The sequence below is a fragment of the Cryptotermes secundus genome, unplaced genomic scaffold (genome assembly GCF_002891405.2).
Source record: "Cryptotermes secundus unplaced genomic scaffold, Csec_1.0 scaffold374, whole genome shotgun sequence".
In the NCBI taxonomy this organism is placed as follows: domain Eukaryota; kingdom Metazoa; phylum Arthropoda; class Insecta; order Blattodea; family Kalotermitidae; genus Cryptotermes; species Cryptotermes secundus.
Window position 1 is genome coordinate 64,352 of NW_019741302.1, and position 22,369 is coordinate 86,720.

Sequence of the window (22,369 nt, forward strand, 5' to 3'; positions counted from 1 at the left end):
ACGTTTCCGCAGAGATACCCTTCTTGGAAACAAACCATCGCTTGGTGTTAAACGAACGTCTCCTAGGGTATGAAAATGAAATGATGTAGATTCTTGGAAACCAGCTCGTTGCTGTGAGAAGTGAGTCAGTCATAACGTATCTCTGAACAAAGTCAGTCACTGCTAGTCAGTTGCCAGTGGAAAGTCAGCCTATGAGGAGAAGATAGTCATAGTCAGTCAGAATGGAGCGAGTCTTAGGCAGTCACTTAATATGAATTATTGTAATTGATGGTTATTATGAGCTATTGTAAAGAAGGTGTCAATAAATCCAATCCAAAATTCGTTATGATTAGACACGTAGCCATAAAGAGATGACAATATCATCGACGCTGTATAGCCTTGATACTGACGGTGTGGCATTAAGCAGCAAATTGATGTTAATGACATTAATAATTATGGTAAAATTAATATTAACTCAATTAATTAAAGCTGTTGACAGCAGGAACGGAGAAAACTAGATGGAAGGCAAAATAAATTGTAAGTATAACGATGTAAACATTACTGATGTTTTATTAATACAAATAATAATGCCTGTTAAAAATGTATAGATGATGTTAATACTAAATCTGAAAACTGCATTAGCCTCATAAGCATGTGTGACTGAGGTAATAATTTTTACGGCGTGATCAATATTAAAGAAGGTAAAATAGACCCTGAAAAACTTTGCAAATAAATGTAAACAGGCCGTATCAAGGATACATGAGTAGCTGCTTATTTTTATTTACAGGCCTGGAACAACTGTTGAAAGGTTTAGACGAACTAATATGTCTACATATATTCTCATAAATCCCAGTATAACATCTTCTCGAACACAAGGATCCAAATTTCCTTTGAATTTTGGATGAATCGGTTGTTAAAATGGAGTTTTGTTCAAGCTAATAATCAGCTAGGATATTGTTCTATACAAAATTATCATTATTCGGTAAGGAAGAGATAATGTAAATGAGCAGGGTTAATATAATCAGTGTGACGGTGAACATCCAGAATAGAGCCAAACAAGACTCTCAGAACTGCAACACACTGAAAAAGAGCAACTACACTGCTGCTGCTGTTACTTATGAACGCAATGCTTGCCAAGGTAAACGCTGAAGTTATGAAGCAAGGGTAAATGAAGAAAGTAGGACCGCGCCATAGCTCAAGCGGTTAGTCGCTGACTTCCCACGGCGGCGGCCCGGGTTCGATCCCGGGTCTGGTCAAGTGGGATTTGTGGTGGACAAAGTGGCGCTGTGGCAGGTTCTGTCAGAGTACTTCGGTTTCCCCTGCCAATCTTCATTCCACCAATTGCTCCACAATCACCCTCACCTATCATCTGTGGCTGGTACAATAGGCCAGAAGTGGCCGCAGTATAAGGGACTTAGCCCCACCCCACTAGCAATAAAAAAAGAAAACTTAAGAAAGTAAACTGACATTCAGATGTGCGTGCAGAAATCTTTCTCTTAGCGACATAATGGAAAATACAGAACGGGGGGTAGTTCTCCAGACAAAATAAGATAATAAAGGATGTATTATTTTCGGATTTTTATGCAAAAGAAACGAAATAAGATCTGAAAGCTTGTGACGATAGTACAGTAGTACAAATATTATGTTTTTGGACATTATCCATCGTCCTGTCTTTATCTACAAGCACCGTTCTGTTTATTTTTCAAAACACAGAGTTTCGGAGATAGGATTCTCTCTCCGTCTTCAGGTAAAATCTACTCAGTTGGACCCAATCGATATAGCATCTCCGGACCAAGATGAAACGAAATTAGCAGTTCCTTCGAAGTAGTAGTCTGTATTCTTTGTACCACGTGTAAGATAGTCACGCTCATTTGTTTCCACGCATAGTATCCATGTGAGGTGATGTTCACCCGTATGGCTGTCTGCATGTGACTCATCGGAAAACGCTGACCGCATTTCCATGGAATTTAAGATCGGTTGCCTACATCAGAGAATGCTGAAACAACTTGATTTTGATTTCTATTGGCCCAACTTGATCCTGTCTTACTTGAAGTTATAATAAAACTGTCAACTTTCCAGGAACGGCTCACAATTATCTTTTGTATGAGGATAAATATGACCTTGTGTAATGCCGCAGAAAATTACCAACTTTTCGACGGAATCTACTACTCCTGCCTTCAGAGTGGAAGATGGGGGGAACACAGTCCTCCGAAGCGCTGGGAACCATCTACAATGCCACATGATGTCCCAACACAGAAGACCACAACCTGAATTGTCACCGCTGAGGAAACCTCAAAATACGTATGCACATATGCGCAAAGGAAGGGTTTTCTCATGGTTCTGGTATTTACACGGTAGCGGGAAATGTCTAACGTGGAGAAGACACAAGCTGACTGTAGTAGTTCCTGTCAAATACCAAGCAAATCCAGATCAGATTAAGCTATTGCTGCTAAGAGAGAAAGCTCGTGAGTAACAAGGAAACATTTAATTCTGGTGGTGAATTATTTTACCACACTGTTTCATTAACACGTATGTATCAAGAGAGTTCTGATGTTAAATTTGTCTAGATTTACATATTATTATTATTATTATTATTATTATTATTATTATTATTATTATTATTATTTTTTTGTAATTAAGAGATATATCTGACTTCGCATGGCAAAACTGCTATTCTGGAAACATGGAAACTCCTGCAGTCAACTTTGAAAACCGCCCTTATGCTTTCCTTCCTACTGAACATTTCACGGTAAAGACAGTCTACGTGGACCGAAATTTGAGAAGCGTTCTGTAGCAATTAACGTAGATCTGCTGACTATTGATGGATCCATATTTCCCCTTTTCTCACTGTCCGGTAAATAGCAAAATTCAAAATTCTTATTCGGATAAACATATAAACATTTCGAAGGCAAGTCTCCGAAAAAGAAGCAGAAACTTCGCAATCTATTTCTCAAGTAATTGTTCTTCTGATAGCGTAAGGCTACAGTTTCAGTCTGGAGAATTAGTTTTGTTCTAGCGCGTAGGCTGAGATTTTCAGCATTCTCGATGATGGCTTGGGTGTCACGCACTGCCAAACCGTTTAGCAGATTTAACAAAGTCAGCGTAATCAGGAGCAAGAAGAGGAGAAAAATCAAGTGACTTGTCACAGGTGTGTTGTAGAAAGGAAGTTCGTTTGCTTCGAATTCGCCGGTGGACATTATGAAAGTTTGCAAGACAAATAGGAAACTACTTATGACTTCAGCATAAATTCCCTCCTTGGTATACGCGTCCTGATCTATTGCATGTTTCCGGCGAAACAGGACATTGAAACTCAAAGCAAAGGCTAAAATTAAGGGAAGGTAGCATAATCCAAATGTAAGAAATCTCCAAGAAACTTTCTTCAACATTTCGAGCTTCACAGACACACTCGGCAGACGACCAATCAGGAAAAGAAATTCCATCCAAGCCAAGAGGACAGCAATGGACGCTGCGTGGTGATTCATCTCGAAATGAGGCACAACTAAGTACATAAATGTAGACAAAATACTTAATGCATCAAACAAATTTCCTGGATTGCGCAAATATTCAGCCTTGTCTAACATGAATTGAACACCTTCCCTGGCGATTATTAAGAAGAAAAATATCCATAAGCTTATGGGGACTCTTGTTCTTCCATCCGAGGAGGCAGTCAGATATGCATCTGCAGTGCTGTCTAAATCGACCGACGTATTTAAAGATGGTTTTTCCATCTCCTTTGGTGAATTTTGTATGCAGATGACATGAAGCGTTAGACTTACAAGAAACAGAGAATAGAGGAATATGTCGAAGAAAACTACTCTACGTGCATGGCACCACTTAACGAATATGACACTGGAAATGAGCGGGTGCTTTAGTAAGCTTCTCATTTCAGCCATTTCGGCCATCTTCAATATGGTGTGCATCTCGGTATCAGCATAGGATATGATGCACTTGTCCTTCACTGAAGGAATGAAGCTGTACTTGAATTTCAGTAGGTAGTTCTCACACCTTGGATTGTTCCCACTGCTTTGTATACAGTCATCAAAAAATTTCCTCAATATCTGTGGATCGATATATTGCAAAGAAGCCTCGCCGTTAATTTCGTACATAAAATTGGCACCTTGATTCAAAAGAAAAAGTACCATATCTTTCTTTCCCATATGAGCAGCGGCGTACAATGGGGTACCGCGTCCATCTTGAGCATCGATGTTCGCACCATACTTTCTTAAGGTTATTACTGCATCTTTGTTTCCAGTGAGAGCAGCAACGTGCAGTGGTGTGTGTTTGTTTTTATTCCAGATATCGACAGATGCACCGGAAGCAAGTAGGTTTAGGGCTAAATTTATATTGCCCCACCGAACCGCGACATGCAGTGCCGTGTCTCCCTTGCAGTCCGTAGCATCTATGTCTATTTTATGTTTCCTACGCTGCATCAACAAAGAAAAACATTTGTCCATGAGTGGACAACATTCAGCCTCTCCGAACTTATTTACTGCCAACCAGTGCAGGACTGTACCCTTCTTCCCTCGTATATTCATATTGATCCCTTTGGTACTCAACAGGACATTCAATGCGGGAAAATTTAGTCTCTCGCTTGCAGTATGTAGTAGAGGTATTTTGGAAACACGATTTTTGATATTTGGGTTAGACATGAACCCAAGAATAATTTTTGCGAACTGCTCCCTTTCCTTTATCAAACAAGCCAGTTCCAGGCATGTGCTGTGGTACGGCTCTTCGAAATGATTATCAACCAAGTCCGTGTTTGTCTGCAGAATGTGTGTGAAGTGTTCCAAAAAACCATATTGCAGAGCTGCTAGAAGCTGCAATCTCGGATTTGGCGACATTAAGTCCTCCATTAAGGGTTCCGGCAACAACTCTTTGAATTCCGGTAAGCTTTCCAGAATACTCTCACGGACTGTCCGGCCCTCATCTGCCAAACTATAGTCAACATTTAGTTTATGTGCACCCTGATGTTGTAAGATAAGGTGGATCCTCCTTACGCGGGATCTCCTCAATGCCCGACTTATTGCAGATCTTCCGAATGAATCAGGCCTGTTGACTTGCAAATCAGGTCTGTCCATCAGAAGCGCCAGGCATCTCAGGTACCTCTCTTCTGTAGAGTCTTCTGAAACCCCCATTTCTGCTGCTAGATGGAAAGCTGTCCTTCCTTGTTTATCCACGGCATTTATATCAATTTCTTGTGCCCTTACATCCTCCAGTAGTAATTTGAGTACTTCGGCATTTCCTTCCTTGGCGGCCATGTGCAAAGCCGTTCTATTATAATTTGATTCACTTTGATTAAAAATCGTTCTGTTGTCATCAAGAAGTGCAGTTACGGCGTGAACGTTACCAATTTCTGCAGCTAGGTGAAGAGGAGTTAAAGTCTGAAAATCAATGTCATTCTGTCGTAAAAAATCTCGGACTTGTGTTCCCGTGCCGTGATAAAATATGCGCCTGAGACATTCATATTCATTTCTGTCGATTCTGCCGCGCAGTAGGGGCTGCTGTCTTTCGTCATTTTCTGCCCGTTCTCTTGCCAAAAGCCGATCCTGTAAAAGTACACAAAATATGATTGGCATTGGTTCTTTATGATTATAAATAGATTCCTATATATTTCTAGATTATGAAGACCAAATTGAAGTTCATATATTTTTCCGTCCCGATTTAAATTGCTTCATCTAAGACAGTGATTGAAGGCGTGATGAAAATCTCATTAAACTCCTAACGTTTTAGGCCTCTGACGAAAGGTGTTAGCGAGCCAAAGTTTCGTGGTTCGTATTCATTGCGCTAATATAAATTTGGACATTCTGTTTTATTTGCTATCTATGATACGCACGCGGTAGCGTAGTTGGTTGAGGCACTATGCTACAAGACGAAAGGTCGCGGGTTCAAGTCCCGATGAGGTCATTGCATTTTCTTCAATTTACCTAATCCTTCCAGCCGCACTATGGCCCTGGGGTCGGCTCAGCCTCCAACAGAAATGAATACCATGGATTAATTAAATAATTTTCCGGGGTAGTAAAGCGAGGCCGGCACATAAGGCTGACAACCTTACCGCCATCTTTGAGCCGATTTCCTAGATAATGTGGGACCCTCAACGTCTCACAACCCTATGGGCCCTAACGGCCTGAGGAATGCGTTTACTTTACTTACTTTTTTATGATACGCATAGCATTTCGAGGCTTAGCTCTACTCGTCTTGAGATGACGGGTTGTCATTATATTGAAGGATTTATAATGTTTTCTCCTACTTCCCCTTTTTTAAGGAAAGCCTTATAAGGTGCTGTCGCCCTGTGTCACGCCTTTCAGTATGCCACGATTTCAAAGAAACGCGGTGTGAAGACGGTGAAATTGGAGGTCACCCAAAACCTCGAAAGTGTTAAGTAATCAAATTACGCGAACTCACGAACAATTGAATTGGGAACTATACTAACCCAAATTGTCACTGGATGATAAAATGATGCCTGGTAATTGAGCTTCGAAATATATGCCAATTTGTTGAAGCAGTGTTCTGTAGCGCCTGTATGAGTAAGACATATGTAAGAGCTAACTATTCTAACTATTCATCTGATGACAATGAAGGAACCAATCAGTGGGGCTAGGAGTGCGAAACTTAGCAGGGCAATGTGGCGTAAATATAAGAGATATATTCGGAGATCAGCTTCCGGTGAGTTGTAAACAGAACAAGCAACGAGGAAAAGATATTATTACGTGCAAAAAATACAAACATGCTTAAGCTGCTTCCCAACGTAGTCACCGCTGGAACTGAGGCACTTGTATCAGGCAATAAGTTTTGCATGCGTGTGTCAAAAAGTCTGCCACTTGTGACTCAGCCACGTTTTGACACCTCCCATCAACTCATTATTGTTGAAGCGCTATGATTCTAACCAGTTCTTCAAGTAGGTACAAGTAAACGGGTGATAATCGCTCGGTGCGAGATCAGGGCTGTAAGGAGCGTGGTCAAACAATTCCCAGTTGAAATGCTCCAGCAGTGCTAGAGTACGAGCAGCTGTATGCTGAAGCGAATTGTCATGGAGAAGCACTACACCTGACTTTAACATTCCACGCCTTTTGTTCTAACTGGCCGTAGGGAATTGTCATATTTCGCAATACACTTATGTTGTTATCGTGGTCCCCTTTTGCATGAATTCCACCATAAGCACATATTCGTAACCTCCCATACTTAATGGCTTTAAATATTTTAAAAATATGTTTAAGTATAGACTTGAAAGGATTCTGACGATGGTGTATACTGTACTTCTTTTGGCTTATTTTGGACTTCACCCATCGTCTGGTATATAATAGACAAAGAAAGAGCTAGTCTCAATCACTGGACGCAGTGATTGAGACTAGCTCTTTCTAAGGGGCCCAACTGAGTAGGTTTATCCTTCCCTATCCACCTGAAGACGGAGACAGATCCAGTCTCCGAAACGTCGTGTTTTTTCTGTCTTTTATATACCAGACGATGGGTGAAGTCCAAAACAAGCCAAAAGAAGTACATGTTTGAGTATTTTTAAGATTTTTAATATTTCTGTAATATATTCAATAATTATATCGCCTCATATATATTGATACATGGTATATATTTCATTTTTTATATTTTATCTTTTATCTTATTTTCTATTGTAATCGTAAAACCAACTTGAAGCAAAAAATTCTGTTATTCTATAATACGACATGTTGCACTGGTATGAATCCATATCGGGCAGTTCAATAACTAAACGTACTCCTGTGTTAACTGCTTGACGATGGTCTTGTACGACCGAAACACGCAGCAGGAATATTGTCTATTGGAAATATTAAAAGCGAGTACATTTGTTGTGTGACGGTTAAACTAATTCCATTTTGTGTGTGCGTGCGTGAGAGAGAGAGAGAGAGAGAGAGAGCCTAGCCTAGCCTAGCCTTACTTACTTACTTACTTACGCATGGAGCTGAGCCCTTCTGGAGGAGCCGCCAATTCTGCAGCTACTCAAGAATTTCCCGAAGGTTCATTACCATGTTCACAAGAGCTCTCCACTAGTCCCTATCCTGAGCCAGATCTATCCAATCCATACCATCCCATCCTTTCTCTCTAAGATCCATTCTAATATTGTCCACCCACCTACTCCTTGGTCTTCCCTGTGGTCTCTTTCCTTCTGCCTTTCCCACCAATATCCTATACGCATTCCTCGTCTCCCCCATTCGTGCCACTTGACCTGCCCACCTCATCCTCCTTGACTTGATCATTCTAATTATACTTGGAGAAGAGTACAAGTTATGAAGCTCTTCATTATTGCAGTTTTCTCCAACCTCCTGTCACTTCATCTCTCTTCGGTCCAAATATTCTCAACACCCTAGCCTAGCCTAGCTGTGATAATCTTGCAGAGAACAGTGCGTGAAACGCATGAAGATTCTGAAATTGTGAAGCGCCATTTTTCACAATTCCTTTGATCATCATTTTGAACAAGAACATCACTCACTACAGCTGACCGGCCGACCACTTCGCTCTTCATCGTGAACATTTGATCGCCCGACCATCTTTGAACATTCCACACCATTTTGTTACAATTCTTTCACTACAGCTGACCGGCCGACCACTTCGCTCTTCATCGTGAACATTTGATCGCCCGACCATCTTTGAACATTCCACACCATTTTGTTACAATTCCTTCACTCGTTATATTTTGGCCATATAAAGTAAAAAGTAAAGGTATCCCTGTACCAGGCCGTTAAGGCCCATAGGGTTGTGAGACATTGATGGTCCCACATTATCTAGACCAGGGGTCTCCAAACTTTTCGAACCGCGGGCCACATTAGGTAATTCAGAACATTCAACGGGCCGGATAAAATGAGAAATTAATAACCCTAGGTATATGAGTTTTATTGAAAGCACAGAATTTCATAAACTAAATACAAAGTACGTGAGAATAAATTATCGTATATTAATGACAACAGACAGTAAAGCAAATGCTCATATTTTCATCACAAATTATAATAAAACAATTAATGTGAATGATGGAACTCTTTTTGCGTTCTTAAAATCTGATTAAATTGAGGTTCAAATTTTGAAACGCTAATCACAAGTAACGACTTTAAATGTTCATCGGATAAATTTGCCCTGTATTTCGACTTGATGTACTTCATCTGGGAAAAAGTTTGTTCACACAGAAATGTCGTCCCAAAAATGGAGAAGCAAATTTCTTTAAATTTGGAAATTGCTGAGTTCAGAAATTTATAAAATTCCATCAAATTTCCTTCATTGTGTTTGTCTTTAATATGATAATTTTCCTGAAGTTCAATAATATCCATTTGAATTTGACTTGGGACATCTGCAGCATCACAGTCAAACGGATTTTGAAACAATCTAATTTCCTGAGCACTGGAATCCAAATCAGCAAATCGCTTCCGAAATTGTTCTTTCAAATCTGAAATGACTAAATATGCAAACGAGGAAGGAAATTCTGCTTCACCCTTTTTATGCAACTCTGCACAGTATAGCATATGAACAACGTTACAATTTTTCACTTGCCTTTCCAGAAGTATCAACTTTGCTCTGAATGCCTTGATAAGTGCAAATAAATCACAGACTAAGTTATTTTCACCCTGCAACTTTAATTCAAATGGTTCATATGGTTCACTATATCAGCAAAAAATGCTAATTTCCAAAGCCCCTCGGTATCTGATCTCGGCAAGAAATATATCAATTTCATTCCTGAGCTGAAAGAAACGCGAAAGAACCTTTCCACAGCTAAGCCATCGAACTGCAGTATAATATGTCAGGTCAATAAGCTCAGAATCACATTTACCAGTACTCACTGGAAAATTAGTTCAATTGGCGCATTTCTGCACAATTCTTTCGCGGGCCGGATAAAATCACATCGCGGGCCGTAGTTTGGAGACCCTTGATCTATAGCATTACAACTGCAAGTATGAAATCGAATCTGGTTGCGCTGAGATTCAATCTATGATCATCTGCGCACGAGTATCCATGAGCTAACTTACATTTAATTGTGATATTATACAATTCATTTTACTGAAGCAAGGTCTAGTCTAGAGCCAGTGCAGCAGAAGAGTTGGCTGTATATATCCTACCGGAGCTCCTGGCACCTAGCCATTTGCATCAGAATTAAAACCGTATTATAAAACGATCCCGGGTTCCATCACAATTTCCGATCTAGAAACGATTTCATGACGGGTAGCTCCACATAGATGGCGCATAATATTTCTTTATATGGTATTACTGACGTCAGGCTTTAAGGAGCATTGAACTCCTATGCTGCTCTTCCATTAAGAGGTAACCGTTGGTTCTCTTGGACGCCTAGCCGTTAGTCTGATGGACGCACCCCTGTGGAATTGCCCGAAAATGACTCGTGAGATTCACACATCCTTCTGTGCAAAGTTCTGAGAATAAAATTCAACGAACTGAAGAGATTATGCTCCCTGAAGAAGCATAAATATGGAAAATGAATATGTACAGATGCCTTTCCAGCTGTTGTGCCCTGGATATTAAAAGGTAATATTTTATTTAACGAGGGGGCGATATTCTGTCCAGTATATTAGAAATTTGTAAGATCTGAGGCTTTCACGGCGGTGACTATGAAGAAAGCAGTCTTCTGGGATTTGGCACCGTGTATATGTGGTGTTAACCCACGTTTCGGAGGAACGTATCGCCTCCATCTTCAGGGTAGAAGAAAAAATATAAGAAATCTGCAAGCGAAGAGACCGTGAGAACCGGTAAAAGCAGACCAGTCACAGGCATAAGGTGTGCTTTCTACAGAAATGGATATTTCGCTCGAGTGCTTCAGAACACACACACAAAAAACTTTGTTTTGAGAAATGTGAATTCACATGGAAAAAATCATTTAATAAAAAATTCTGAACATGAACGTAGTTAAAAAATCATAGAAATTGTACCCTGAGAACCTTCCTTAAAAGATACAGGTATTCATATTTAAACTTCCTTGGCCACACCCGCTTGCGTGTAACGGGTTATTTATAAGAAGAAAGCAAATAAAGAAGCTAATAATATAATTTTTGCTTTTACTTTCTTACAGCAGATGCTCCCTTCCAGCCGCGCTATGGCCCTGGGATCGACTCAGCCTCTACCAGAAATGAGTACCAGGAATATTCTTGAAATATTCTTCGGGGTAAAGGGCGGCCGGGGCTTAAGGCTGACAACCTTGCCGCCATCTATGGGCCGATTGTCTAGAAAATGTGGGAACCTCAACATCTCACAACCCTATGGGCCTCCACGGCCTGTTACAGGGATACCTTTACTTACAACAGATGCTCTATTTGGTGATATTCAAGGTTCTTGGCTGAAGGCTGGTCATCTGAGGGAAAGAATAACTTATCACATTTAAGAGTAAAAGCACCATAATCGGTACCAAACAATTCCCTTTTCTGTGGAGCTTACCATTGTTATCACAGTTTCCATCCTGTTCCCCCACTCCTCCGCACATTGGCTCACCTAGTACAGAAGCGTATCAATGCGCAATGCAGGCACGTCTCTCGCAAGACACCGCCTTCTCTGAAACTGCAACGAATTACGTAATCAGAATCAACAGAAGAAACATGAAAGGGTTTGCTTCTACGGCAAAATTCGACGTATGGGTCAATTTGTCAATGCATTTTCTTTACGTATGAACAGCAAAATAAGTCCTCGTTCAACGTCGAGGATGCATTCTCGTAAACCACGACCTTATGTGAAACGACGTTAAGCCATAACAAACTTAAAAAAATGAGATTACGTTACTCAGTCTTCCTTCACTCTTGTTACAGGCATAGCAATATAAACGCGACTGTAAATATGTGTATGTTCTGTGAATTGATAAAGTCGCTCTACTTCGGACTATTTTCGCCGCCGCTGCAGTCCGTAGGCGTTTGAATCAACTACGACCTTCCTAGGACGACGATGCCGATGATTTCATTAGCCTGGGGTGCCGTCCTTACCTCTTTTTCCTTGCACTTCCCTCGCCACTGTCGTAGTGATAGGCTGGGGAAAAATAAGGATGGATGGGCACCAGTAGACACCGGTCTGGTCGCCACGAATTTGTACAGTTCTTCGGGTAAGATCAGGCAGAATGGTGACTAGCTTTGGCTGGTATCGGTAGAACCGGAGATCTGGTCTCTAGGTCTTAACAGGACAGAAAAAACCTGGTTGCACACCGCACACCATGATCACGCCGACATACCTCAGACAGATATTTTATTGCGTAACATATGTACGTATCCTGGCACTGATAGTTACATTTATGTTTACAGGAATCCACTTTAATAATGTGATGTACTTCCATTAAGTCACATTAACTAAATAAATTGTCGCGGTTCACACCGATCACTAATAAGTAATGTGTCCCACTTTTCCGAATAGTTAAGTGGTTGTTAACTTAGTGATTCCGAATAGGCTCAGATTCTGCGTCCTACCACTTGGAAAGACTGGGAGAGGACTCCGTGTAGAAGTGACTCGTTCTGAGCCGGTAGGCACCTCAGGATCTCCAGCTTCGGTCACAAGTTGTCTCCTTCGAGATCCTCCTTTAGCTCTTTTCGAAAACAAGCAGGTCTCAATGTTTTTACATTTCCAGTCAGCTACCTTTTTAAGGGAAATCGTAACCTCAAGCGTTCAACAGCACGACAGACAGGCCCTTGATGGATAATCCCGAAAGCCTCGGTCCAAGAAACTCCCACTCCAGAATTAATGACTGCACGAACTTGTCAAATCTCAGGTTCTCAAAGACAACCCGAGGCCCTGCAACTTCACGAAATTCTAAGCAAGACTACAAATGCTTTCGCCTTCCCAGCAAGGACTGGCCTAAGTTGTCCATAAGGGTGCAAAAATGGGATCCTCCCTCTTCTGGATTCCTAACATTTGCAAACACACGGTAATCACTCTAATTAATATTACTTATAATAACAGCTGGTCATGCTGGGCGATTGCAGTAAATACAAACTATTAGAAACACAATAATGCTTAGTTATCATTTGCTGTAATATATTGTATCATCGATGGCCAAAGATGAAACGAGGGAGTGATATATGCCAGCTCGGTCTTGTCAACATTAAAGACTTGTCTGGGCGAGTAACCCTCTTCTTCGATTATTTTCTTAAATTTGGGAAGAATAACGGCGTAATAACGAGATTACACACCGTTGTATTGAGTCTCGTTATGAAAAGAGAATCAACGTAAGAACGAAATTACGTTAACTGGGATAATGTTAAACGAGAATTTGCTGTGTGCGTGCTTCTAAAGTGTGCTGTATTCTTTGCTATTTTTTGGATATACGCTGCTACTTATTGCTTAAACTGTTTGCTCTTCTATCAAAAATGTTTCTGCAGTGACTTCAATTCATCTTGACAAAATTTAATAAGGTAGTTTACGTAAGGCAGTTTGACTATACCCTGAGGGGCAACGTCACATTATAAAATAAATTTCCAACTATCTACCGTAGTGCAAAAGGCCGCGCCATAGCTCAAGCGATTAGTCGCTGATTTCCCACGGCGGCGGCCAGGGTTCGATCCCGGGTCTGATCAAGTGGGATTTGTGGTGGACAAAGTGGCTCTGGGGAGGGTTTTCTCTGAGTACTTCGGTTTCCCTTGCCAATCTTCATTCCACCTAATTCTCCATCGTCATAATCACCCTGGTGAGGTACAATGGGCCAATCAGTGGCCGCCGTTCCGAATGGACCCAGCTGGACTCCACTCCCCACTAAGCGAAGCGACAAATCTACCGTAGTGCAGCCTTTGAATGCTTGTATTACTTCGTAAGAAGCTGAAATGCCATTGAAGATACATTTGACCTTCCTAGCACACATGAATTCCTCATAAGAACAGCCACCTAAGGTGACCAGATTTACGCGCACTAAAAATATAACTGAACGAATCCTGCTGAATTTCATTCACTTCACTTGCCTGATTCCTTTCAGGTCTGTACAAAAGCAATAACTCACTTTGTGACAAACTCTATCGAATATATCAATGAGTCCACGTTTTTGGACGATACAATCCTGCAAAAAAATAACCTAAATATGTGGGAAAATAACTGAATTTATCCCAGGAACTTAATTCCGTTGAACACTGAAACTAAATTGCAGATATCAAAAAACTTTCATTTAAATATTTATTATTAAATTTCTCTTTTGACAAGTTTTGTCTTCCAAGACATACCACCATACAGATCGGTGAAGTAAACAGACGTTTCGGAGGACGACGACGCCTCCATCTATAGCATCGAAGAGCGAAAGAAACCAGAAAGCGGCATGTAGCAAGCAGCCACGAGGTTTCCTTCTTAGCTTATTATTCAACCATGAATATGGAGGCGATAAATTCCTCCGAAATCTCAGCTGGCTTTCACTGGACTGCATGGGTTCATATATCCTAGAAGACATAATTCTCATAATTCCTCTATGAGAACCTCAAATACTAAATTTCCTCTTTGTATGCATTTACCCAGCACAATGAACCTTAATGCAGACAGAATATATAATTGTGTTTAAAAATAAATCGGGCATAGCAAATATTGGAGTCATGAATGAACTCAAATATCACCATGGAACAGAGACTTTCTTTAGAAGCTAATAGTCGCTCAGCTAGCCATGAAATTTCCAGCGCTTTATTGAATACAAAAATTCATTACTGTGTTCACTAGAGCGCGCCATTGGTCTCTATCCTGAGTCAGATAAACCCACTCGACACCCTTCCAGTCCATCTCTTAGCTCAATTTAAATGTTACTGTACGTACGCCTTGGTCTACCTAGTTGCATTCTTCAGTTAGGACTTCTTTCCAAAATTTTGTGCCAGTTTCTCAAGCGTGCTATGAGTACACATACTGCTCATCTCAACCTCTTGATTTTATCATTCCCATAATATCTGGCGGGAAGTTCAAGTTATGGATCTCCTCTTTATGTAGTTTTCTTCAGACTCCTGTTAGGTCTATTTCCTCCCGCTTGGATGTAAACAATATTTTCCTTCAGTACCCTGCCCTCAAACACGCTCAGTATTTTCATATGTCAAGTTAGGAGACACGGTTTCTTACACATATCAAGCAAGAGGCAACATTACAACGTTGCATATCTCATTAGTTTTACGTTCTTTAGACGGCAGACGGAGACACAAAAGGTTATTAACTGAATGGCAGTAAGCGTTACGCACATTGAATCTGTTCCTACGTTTTTGAGGGATGCAATGAATGATCTTTGCCATATTTTCTAAGGATCATTAGGTTAGCTTTGTGTTATGGTTTCCTTCGGCATTACAATGACGAGAAACGAACATGTAGTTTTCTTTCTATGTACTTCTAGATCAATCTCTTTGGTAGAGATTTTGGAGCTTCTGTGTTTTGCTATTTGATATTCACGTTCTTACCAGTAAATTAAGATTCTCAGAACGAGCAGAAGCTTGTGTCTCACATTGAATTTTAATTCCACCTTGTTTGTCACGCATGCGCGGGGTTCATTCCTGCCACAATGCTGAAAACACTCCACACAGAGATGCTTTTAGTAAATGAAGTTTCTTTATGTATGCTTCTACAACGAACACGGAAAAGATGAAGACAGTAGAGGCTACATACTTTAATTTGTGAGAGATTATGGAATGCATAATTATATATATTTCGTATACAACTAATGAGGTGCGCAGGAATGTTTTTCTTGCTCTGTCCTATGCTGATAAGTACTTCATCGACTATAAAGTTCTCCACTTAAAACAAAATGGTCCAAACAGCCAAAAGATTTAAAAACTTTGGGCAGTGTTGGACGCACAGGTCTGTTCGTTGTCACATTAATTCGATAATGTAATATAATCGAAACGGGGCACGATGCGTTTGACGGCGGGGACCTTGAGAACGCAGCACGGCTAGAAACACGTCGTTTTTACGTGCGTTGATCTCTGTTGCAGTCCACACGCCATTTTCACTTTCGGGCACGGAGGGCAAAATAAAGCTCATGTGTCCTTTTTCACACCTGCCGATAAAATATAAATAACAACATTAATTTTTATTTTTATACGCGTGATATCAACACTTCTCTACTTGTAGATGAAGAATGTAGTTTACAGTCTTTCTAACGTCATTACTGCTACCCGTTAAGTTGGTCTTCGTATTCCGTTGCTGCTACTATTTCATTTCTAGAACTGCAGACATCGATTTCCGGGCGCTTACAAGCACAGCGAAAGGAAGCGTTAAGTGGCTAATGTAGGGATATCCTTGTGCAATTAATCGGTGTTGAGAGGATGGGGTAAAATGAATTGAATGTAAGAAAGCAACATATCATTTATGTGTACTTCACCAGTCACAGCCTGCATGTGACATGAGACGTCAGGCTATACTCAAAGTATAAAAAATCTCCGTGGTTTTAGTCCGCAAGTGAACTATACCAACCGAGTGACCGTCGCTTGTTGGAGAAGTTAGTGCCAACTTTAGCGGATAGTGGGTGTCGCAAAGTCAGCGCAACGAATCCCCATGACCATTAATTTCGGTTTTCTAGACCGGAGCCTCTATTTCTTTAAATAGCTCCTCAATTATCCTCACGAAGCCGAATGGACCCCGTTTCAGACCCAATACTTCTCAGAAAATCTGATAGCGCCGGGAATCTAACCCGGACCTCTGGCTCTGTAACCAGGTACTCTTATCACTAAACCACAGGGGCGGTCATTCAAAGTACAGGAATACTACAAACGATTCATTCCATTTCAAAACACTATATTTTCCAAAGTATTGCATATACAAATATGATTGATACATGAAAAGAACCGTAAACTCACCAAATTACAAATGCTCTATTTACATAGTGATTATTTTCTGTGCTCTGCTCTGCACTGCAATAACAGATGAACTTCTCGCATATTCCAACACACAGAAACTCTTTTCCAGCTTCGTCGCCATTTTGTGAGGCACTGCATTTATGCTGCCAACTGGTGTATCACGATGCAGACTTGGTGAGTTTACAGTTCCTTTCATATATCAATCATATTTGTATGTGTAATATTTTGGAAAATGTGTTTTGAAATGGAATTAATCATTTGTAGTAACCCTGTACAATGGTGCATTATTTATATCGTAGATATAATAGCCGATAGGTTACACGGACGTCCTAACTCTATCCCAAACAGAAAGCTATACCAGCAGTTAAAGGCACTGAACTGCACTTGGTGCAGAGTGTAACAGGCATGAAACAATGATCCAATGCATTGACCGAAGCCTATGACCCAATAGCTAGATCCTCCGAGAGCATAAACACGCGATGATTAGAAAAATACATATATTAGTTGAAATTATGTTATGTGGTGTTACCAAAATATTTCCCCGTCGACTTAAATGTCGACAAAATTTTATTACGAGAATGTTTAATGTGTGTTAAGAACCAGCACATTTCATACTGCTCTTCTATCTAAAAAGAAAAAGTAAAGATCCAATGATAAAACGGATGATGATATACACTGAGCATGTAACACGCATCAAAAAGATAAGCCGTCCTTACACAATTAAAGTCGGAAAACTGGAAGTGAAAAAGTCATTTGGGAGAAACGGTTATTGATGGAGAACAATATTAAGAAGGATCTAAAAAGAAATATGGACGCGGACTGGATACATATGGCTGAGATTACAGCTCAGTGCCGAGATCTGTAAACGATGTATTGGTTATTCGGCTTCAATAAACGTAGGAAATTCTCTTGACTCTCAAGATGGACTCTGCCACAAACAAAAAGAAACTTCGTGGCCTGTAGTCAGCAAGAGAACTATACCGACCGAGAGACCGCTGTTTGTCGGCGAAGTTAGTGCCAACTCTTTGCGGATAGTGTGTCGCGTGGTCAGGGCAACGGATCCCCATGGCCGTTAATTTCGGTTTTCTAGACCGCAGTCGCTATGTCCTTGAAATAGCTCCTCAATTATCCTACTGAAGCTGAATTGACCCCATACCAGACCCACTACTTCTCAGAAAATCTGGCAGCGCAGGGAATCGAACCGGGACCTCTGGATCTGTAGGCAGGAACTCTGGCCACTAGACCCAAAGAGGCTGTCAGGACTCTGCGATATGAAACTAAAACTGAGGCAGTTTATTTAAAATGATAGAACTCGATATCAAAAGGCCTAAAAACGATACAACTGTTTTATTATACAGAACCAGGAGCTACTGCTCTCATGGAGGTTACCTATGGCTCTACAGCCCTTTGTTGAATTTCGGCCGCTTTTTAAGTTTCTTAATCCTATACACAGTCGGCAGGACCCTTGGACGGGGGATGAGATCGTTGGAAGGCCGCTGCTTACACACAGAACACAAACACGGAATAAGCGTACACAGACCTCCATACCTCGAGTGGGGTTCGAACCCATGAACCCAGCGTTCAAACGAGCGAAGACAGTTCATGCTTGAGACCGCATGGCAACTGTGATCGGCCGCGTGGAGGAAACATACTCTTAAAGAAGGCTTACGTGTGTGTCTGTGCATCTGGTATATCTTGGCGCCTCAAACAGTTTCCTTATTTACACAGATTACAGATTAACTGTATCTCACATTTGATAAACGACTCGTTTCTGGAATAGACTGCCATAAAATGTGGGCGTTAAAAAGTTAGAAAATTAAACATTTAGTTTTGTATAGACGATATAATGGCATTACTTGTCGTCCTTACTTTAAGTGTACTGAACCTTCAGTTCCTCTACATTACGCTAAAACAGTGCTTGGGAGATCTAGTGTCGTTCTTCGAAAACTCATTGAGCCAATAGTGAGGGTTATTGTAGTACCACCGCCTCTTGATTTGTATTTGGGAGATGTTAGTTCCAGTGTAGGCCGTTAAGTTGGCTATGGTGACTACGGCTTTGCATGGTCTCCTTCAGTCCCTCCAGAAAATGTCGAAATGTAACCTCGATTAGGTTACGACCGCTCCATTCACTCGACGCCATATAATCTGGCCACTTTTTTACTATTTACATAATAGGCCATTTACAATCTACTCTCCATAATATGGAATAATAAGTAAATTTGTTCTAAGTAGGTGCCTTGAGTAGAGAAGTCATCCGCTGATGATACTCTGACCGGCCCTGTAGAGGAATGGTGGTGCTTTTAATCTTCATCTGCGGGCCGTGGTAGGTCAGACGGTAACTGTCTCCTCAACCTTCTTACATTTGGTGGGCTGCTAATTTCTACAACTAGTCTGTTATAGTGTCCAAGTATGCTTTGATGACAGAGTGTTGACAATCTATGTATTTCTTCTATGACAAATTGGATTTGCAAATCATTGTGGATAGTAAAGTTGGACACATGCCAAGGAATCTATCCACTAACGTCAGGAAATAATCCATATGACTTTCAACAGGGCATATAAACTGACGGTTTAGTAGTTTGTCCAAGAATTAGTAGGACGTTCCGGCCATGCGATCTCTCCAAATTTGTTCCACACTCCTTTATCTAACTACAGTTATGAGGGAAACACCCTGTAAACCCAAATCACATACAACCACAAGAAATAGGGCAAAAACCCCCGCACAGTCTCGCCTGAACCACATGAAGATGGTAACAGAAGTGATAAATGATCTTACCTGGTTTTGTAAACTTTCTGTTCTTATACAAATTCTGCTGATGACCGTCTCCTATCTTCCCACCTTCCTGTTCAGAGAAGCACTATCAGCATTTCATCTGTCGATAGCACCGGATAGCACTAAGCAGTACTATTCAATCAGTCCTGCCAACAGATGGAGATGAAATTTCCACCCTCCCTCTTTTTAGCCTACTTTCCTTATTCTGAAAAAAAAAAAAAGAAATGAAAAGGAGGATTATGAGAAAACCTTGCAGTCGGTATATTTGTATGTCACCCCCTAACGTTGCTAGGCAACGGCTTGGTAAACACTATTGCGGAAACTACTGCATATACAAAAATTTAACTGGTGGACGCGGTGTTTTTGTGCGGTCCCTGTCGTATCAAATACTTAATGTGTGGTGAAAGTAAAATAGGCGATTAATTCTTCCCAGAACTTTTTATTTAGGAATAATTTTTCTGATCCGAATGAAGTAATGTATAACAAGCGTGGGTTTACATTGGATTCTTTCAAGCAGTTTAGATTTAGAGACGATACAGAACGATGAATATGTTTTCCTTTTATACCCTTTGTCGACGTCCTTTCCGTCTTTACATGAACGGAGTGTTGTAAGTCGACCCATCCTCAAAGGTTTCCTCATAGGTCACTCCTTTCGGGACTCCGTGTGGCACGTCGGTGAGCAAGTACACGTATGTTGACTTCTCCAGGTGCATCCACTAGTTATCCTCTGTTACGGTCTCGAACTGGCGGTGGAACACGGCCCAAGATGTAGTTCCGTCGAACTTCGGTGGCTTCGCCGCTCCCGCGCTCGGCCCGGGCCTCGACTTCTGCTATCATGGCTTCCAGTCCTCGCCGCTCAGTATTCACTAGGGTCTATGTCGTGTGCGCCTCGTCCTGGATCATGAGGCCTAACTCTTCTCTTGTGTCTGTTATGGTTTCCAGGAGGCTCTTTGTCCGCGTATCGACAGATGGCCTTATGTCCTGTAAGTCCACCTGTGTTTCGTCAGTCTTATCAATCAGTTCCTTGCGGAAGCCCTGCGTCTCTTGGTCGACACATTACAGGACGTCTTCCACCTGATGTCTGATCTCCTCTAACTCGGACCGAATGGCGTGTATTGCGAGTTGCGGCATCCATTTTTCTTCATGTATGTCCATATTGCACTTCATTTCTTCTTGAGTGGACTTTGTCCTAGCTTCGTGGATATCCACCCGGAAAAGGAGACTACCTCGAAGGGCCTCAAATTTCTCATTATTGACTTGGCTTCCAGTCTTGCCATCATTTCTTCTCGGCCGGTTCTTATTTCAGCCTTCTTTTCCCTTAGATTGGCGTCCGTTCTTTCTTGCTTGACTACCATCCTTTCTTCCATGGCATTCATTTCGGCCAGCAGGCATTCCAGCATTTGTTCCATCAATGTAGGTTGGCAATATGACTACACAATGCGAACTTCTATCGAATAATCGATCAATCCAATCCAACTCCTGACATTGGTTGTCACGATTTTATGGAGTGACTATAGACTAGTTTTGGATTGATAACTGGATTTGTTGAACATTTACAACCCCTAACTACAAGTAACTATAGCACTAATGTTAATTCACACACTCTGCAGTTCACTGCAGCACGTACTAAGTCTTTTCAGCTTGCTGTGTCTTCACCAGTTGTTTAGCAATGGCTTCCAACGCCGTGGATCCCTCAAATTCTATGTTCACGACTTCACATCTTTGCTGGTTGCCGCCTATCTCACTGCAGCTCCCAGGTTGTGAACAGGCATTGTTTTTACACCAGTGCTTTTTTGGCTTTGTGTTTCGTTTTGTCTGCGATGGATGGCAAAATTGAGGAACGTGTCTGCATCAAGTTTTACGTGAAACTCTGTAAATCCACTACCAAAATCCTTGAAATGCTTCATGAAGCTTTTGAAGAACACTCTTTAAGCCAGCGAGCGGTTTTTGAATGGTATTCGCGTTTCAAGGCTGGTCAAGTGTCAGTTGAAGACGACACGCGTTCAGGACGACCAAGCACCAGCAAAACGACAGAATGTTGATAAAATTTGATTGTTCATTAACAAAGACCGTCACCAAACAATCCATGAGCTTGCAGACACCACTGGGATCAGTTATGGATTCTTCCAGGAGATCTTAACAGAAAATCTGAACATGCACCACATTGCTCCATCACGACAATGAGCCCGCCCACACATCCCTGAAAATCACAGAATTTGTGACTAACAACAACATGGTTATCATTTCCCATCCTCCCTACTCACTGCATTTAGCCCTCAGTGATTTCGCTTTGTTTCCCAAATTGAAAATGAAACTGAAGTGGCAATGTCTTGAAACAGTGTCTGACATGCAAAGGGAATTGCAAGCGGTACTTGACAGGGTTAAGGAAAATGATTTCCATGGTGCTTTAGAAATGTGGAAAAAAAATGGGATCACTGCATATATTCCCAAGGAGACTGTGTTGATGAGACAGCAGCCAAATTGAGTAAGTTAAGCCAGCATTTCTTTTTAACCTAGTCTAGGAAATTTCCATTACACCTCATCAGTTATTGCTGCCACCATAGTCTACAGCAGAAAATAATTCATATTCTTATGAATAAAAGTTACCATTTCTAACATAAACAATGATTTCTAACTTACATGGGGTTAAAAGAAAGACAATAAAATATGACAAGTTGAAAATATATTCTTCTCAACTTTTTGTACTTCTAATTACAAACGTATGAACATAACTCCATCCAGGAATCGTAACAATTTATATGTTCCAAGAATATTAATAATGAAATGTGTAAAAAAAATAAATATATGACTATATACCATATCCAAAACTATTCACTTTAGCGAAACTCCCTTTCAACAGGTCAGTTTAACCTTTCATGCAAATTGT

The 22,369-nt window shown here is 41.0% G+C and overlaps 1 protein-coding gene across 1 annotated transcript; it reads right to left on the reverse strand.

Annotated features, from left to right (window-relative positions):
- Nucleotides 1-1,685: 1,685 nt before the first annotated feature.
- LOC111872714 (transient receptor potential channel pyrexia) lies at nt 1,686-19,650 on the reverse strand. Its single transcript, XM_023866864.2, has 3 exons — nt 19,486-19,650; nt 11,371-11,490; nt 1,686-5,525 (listed from the first exon to the last, which is right to left on the reverse strand). The coding sequence occupies exons 2-3, from the start codon at nt 11,389-11,391 to the stop codon at nt 2,724-2,726; spliced, it is 2,823 nt and encodes a 940-aa protein (XP_023722632.1). The 5' UTR covers nt 11,392-11,490; nt 19,486-19,650; the 3' UTR covers nt 1,686-2,723.
- Between the last annotated feature and the right edge of the window lie 2,719 nt (nt 19,651-22,369).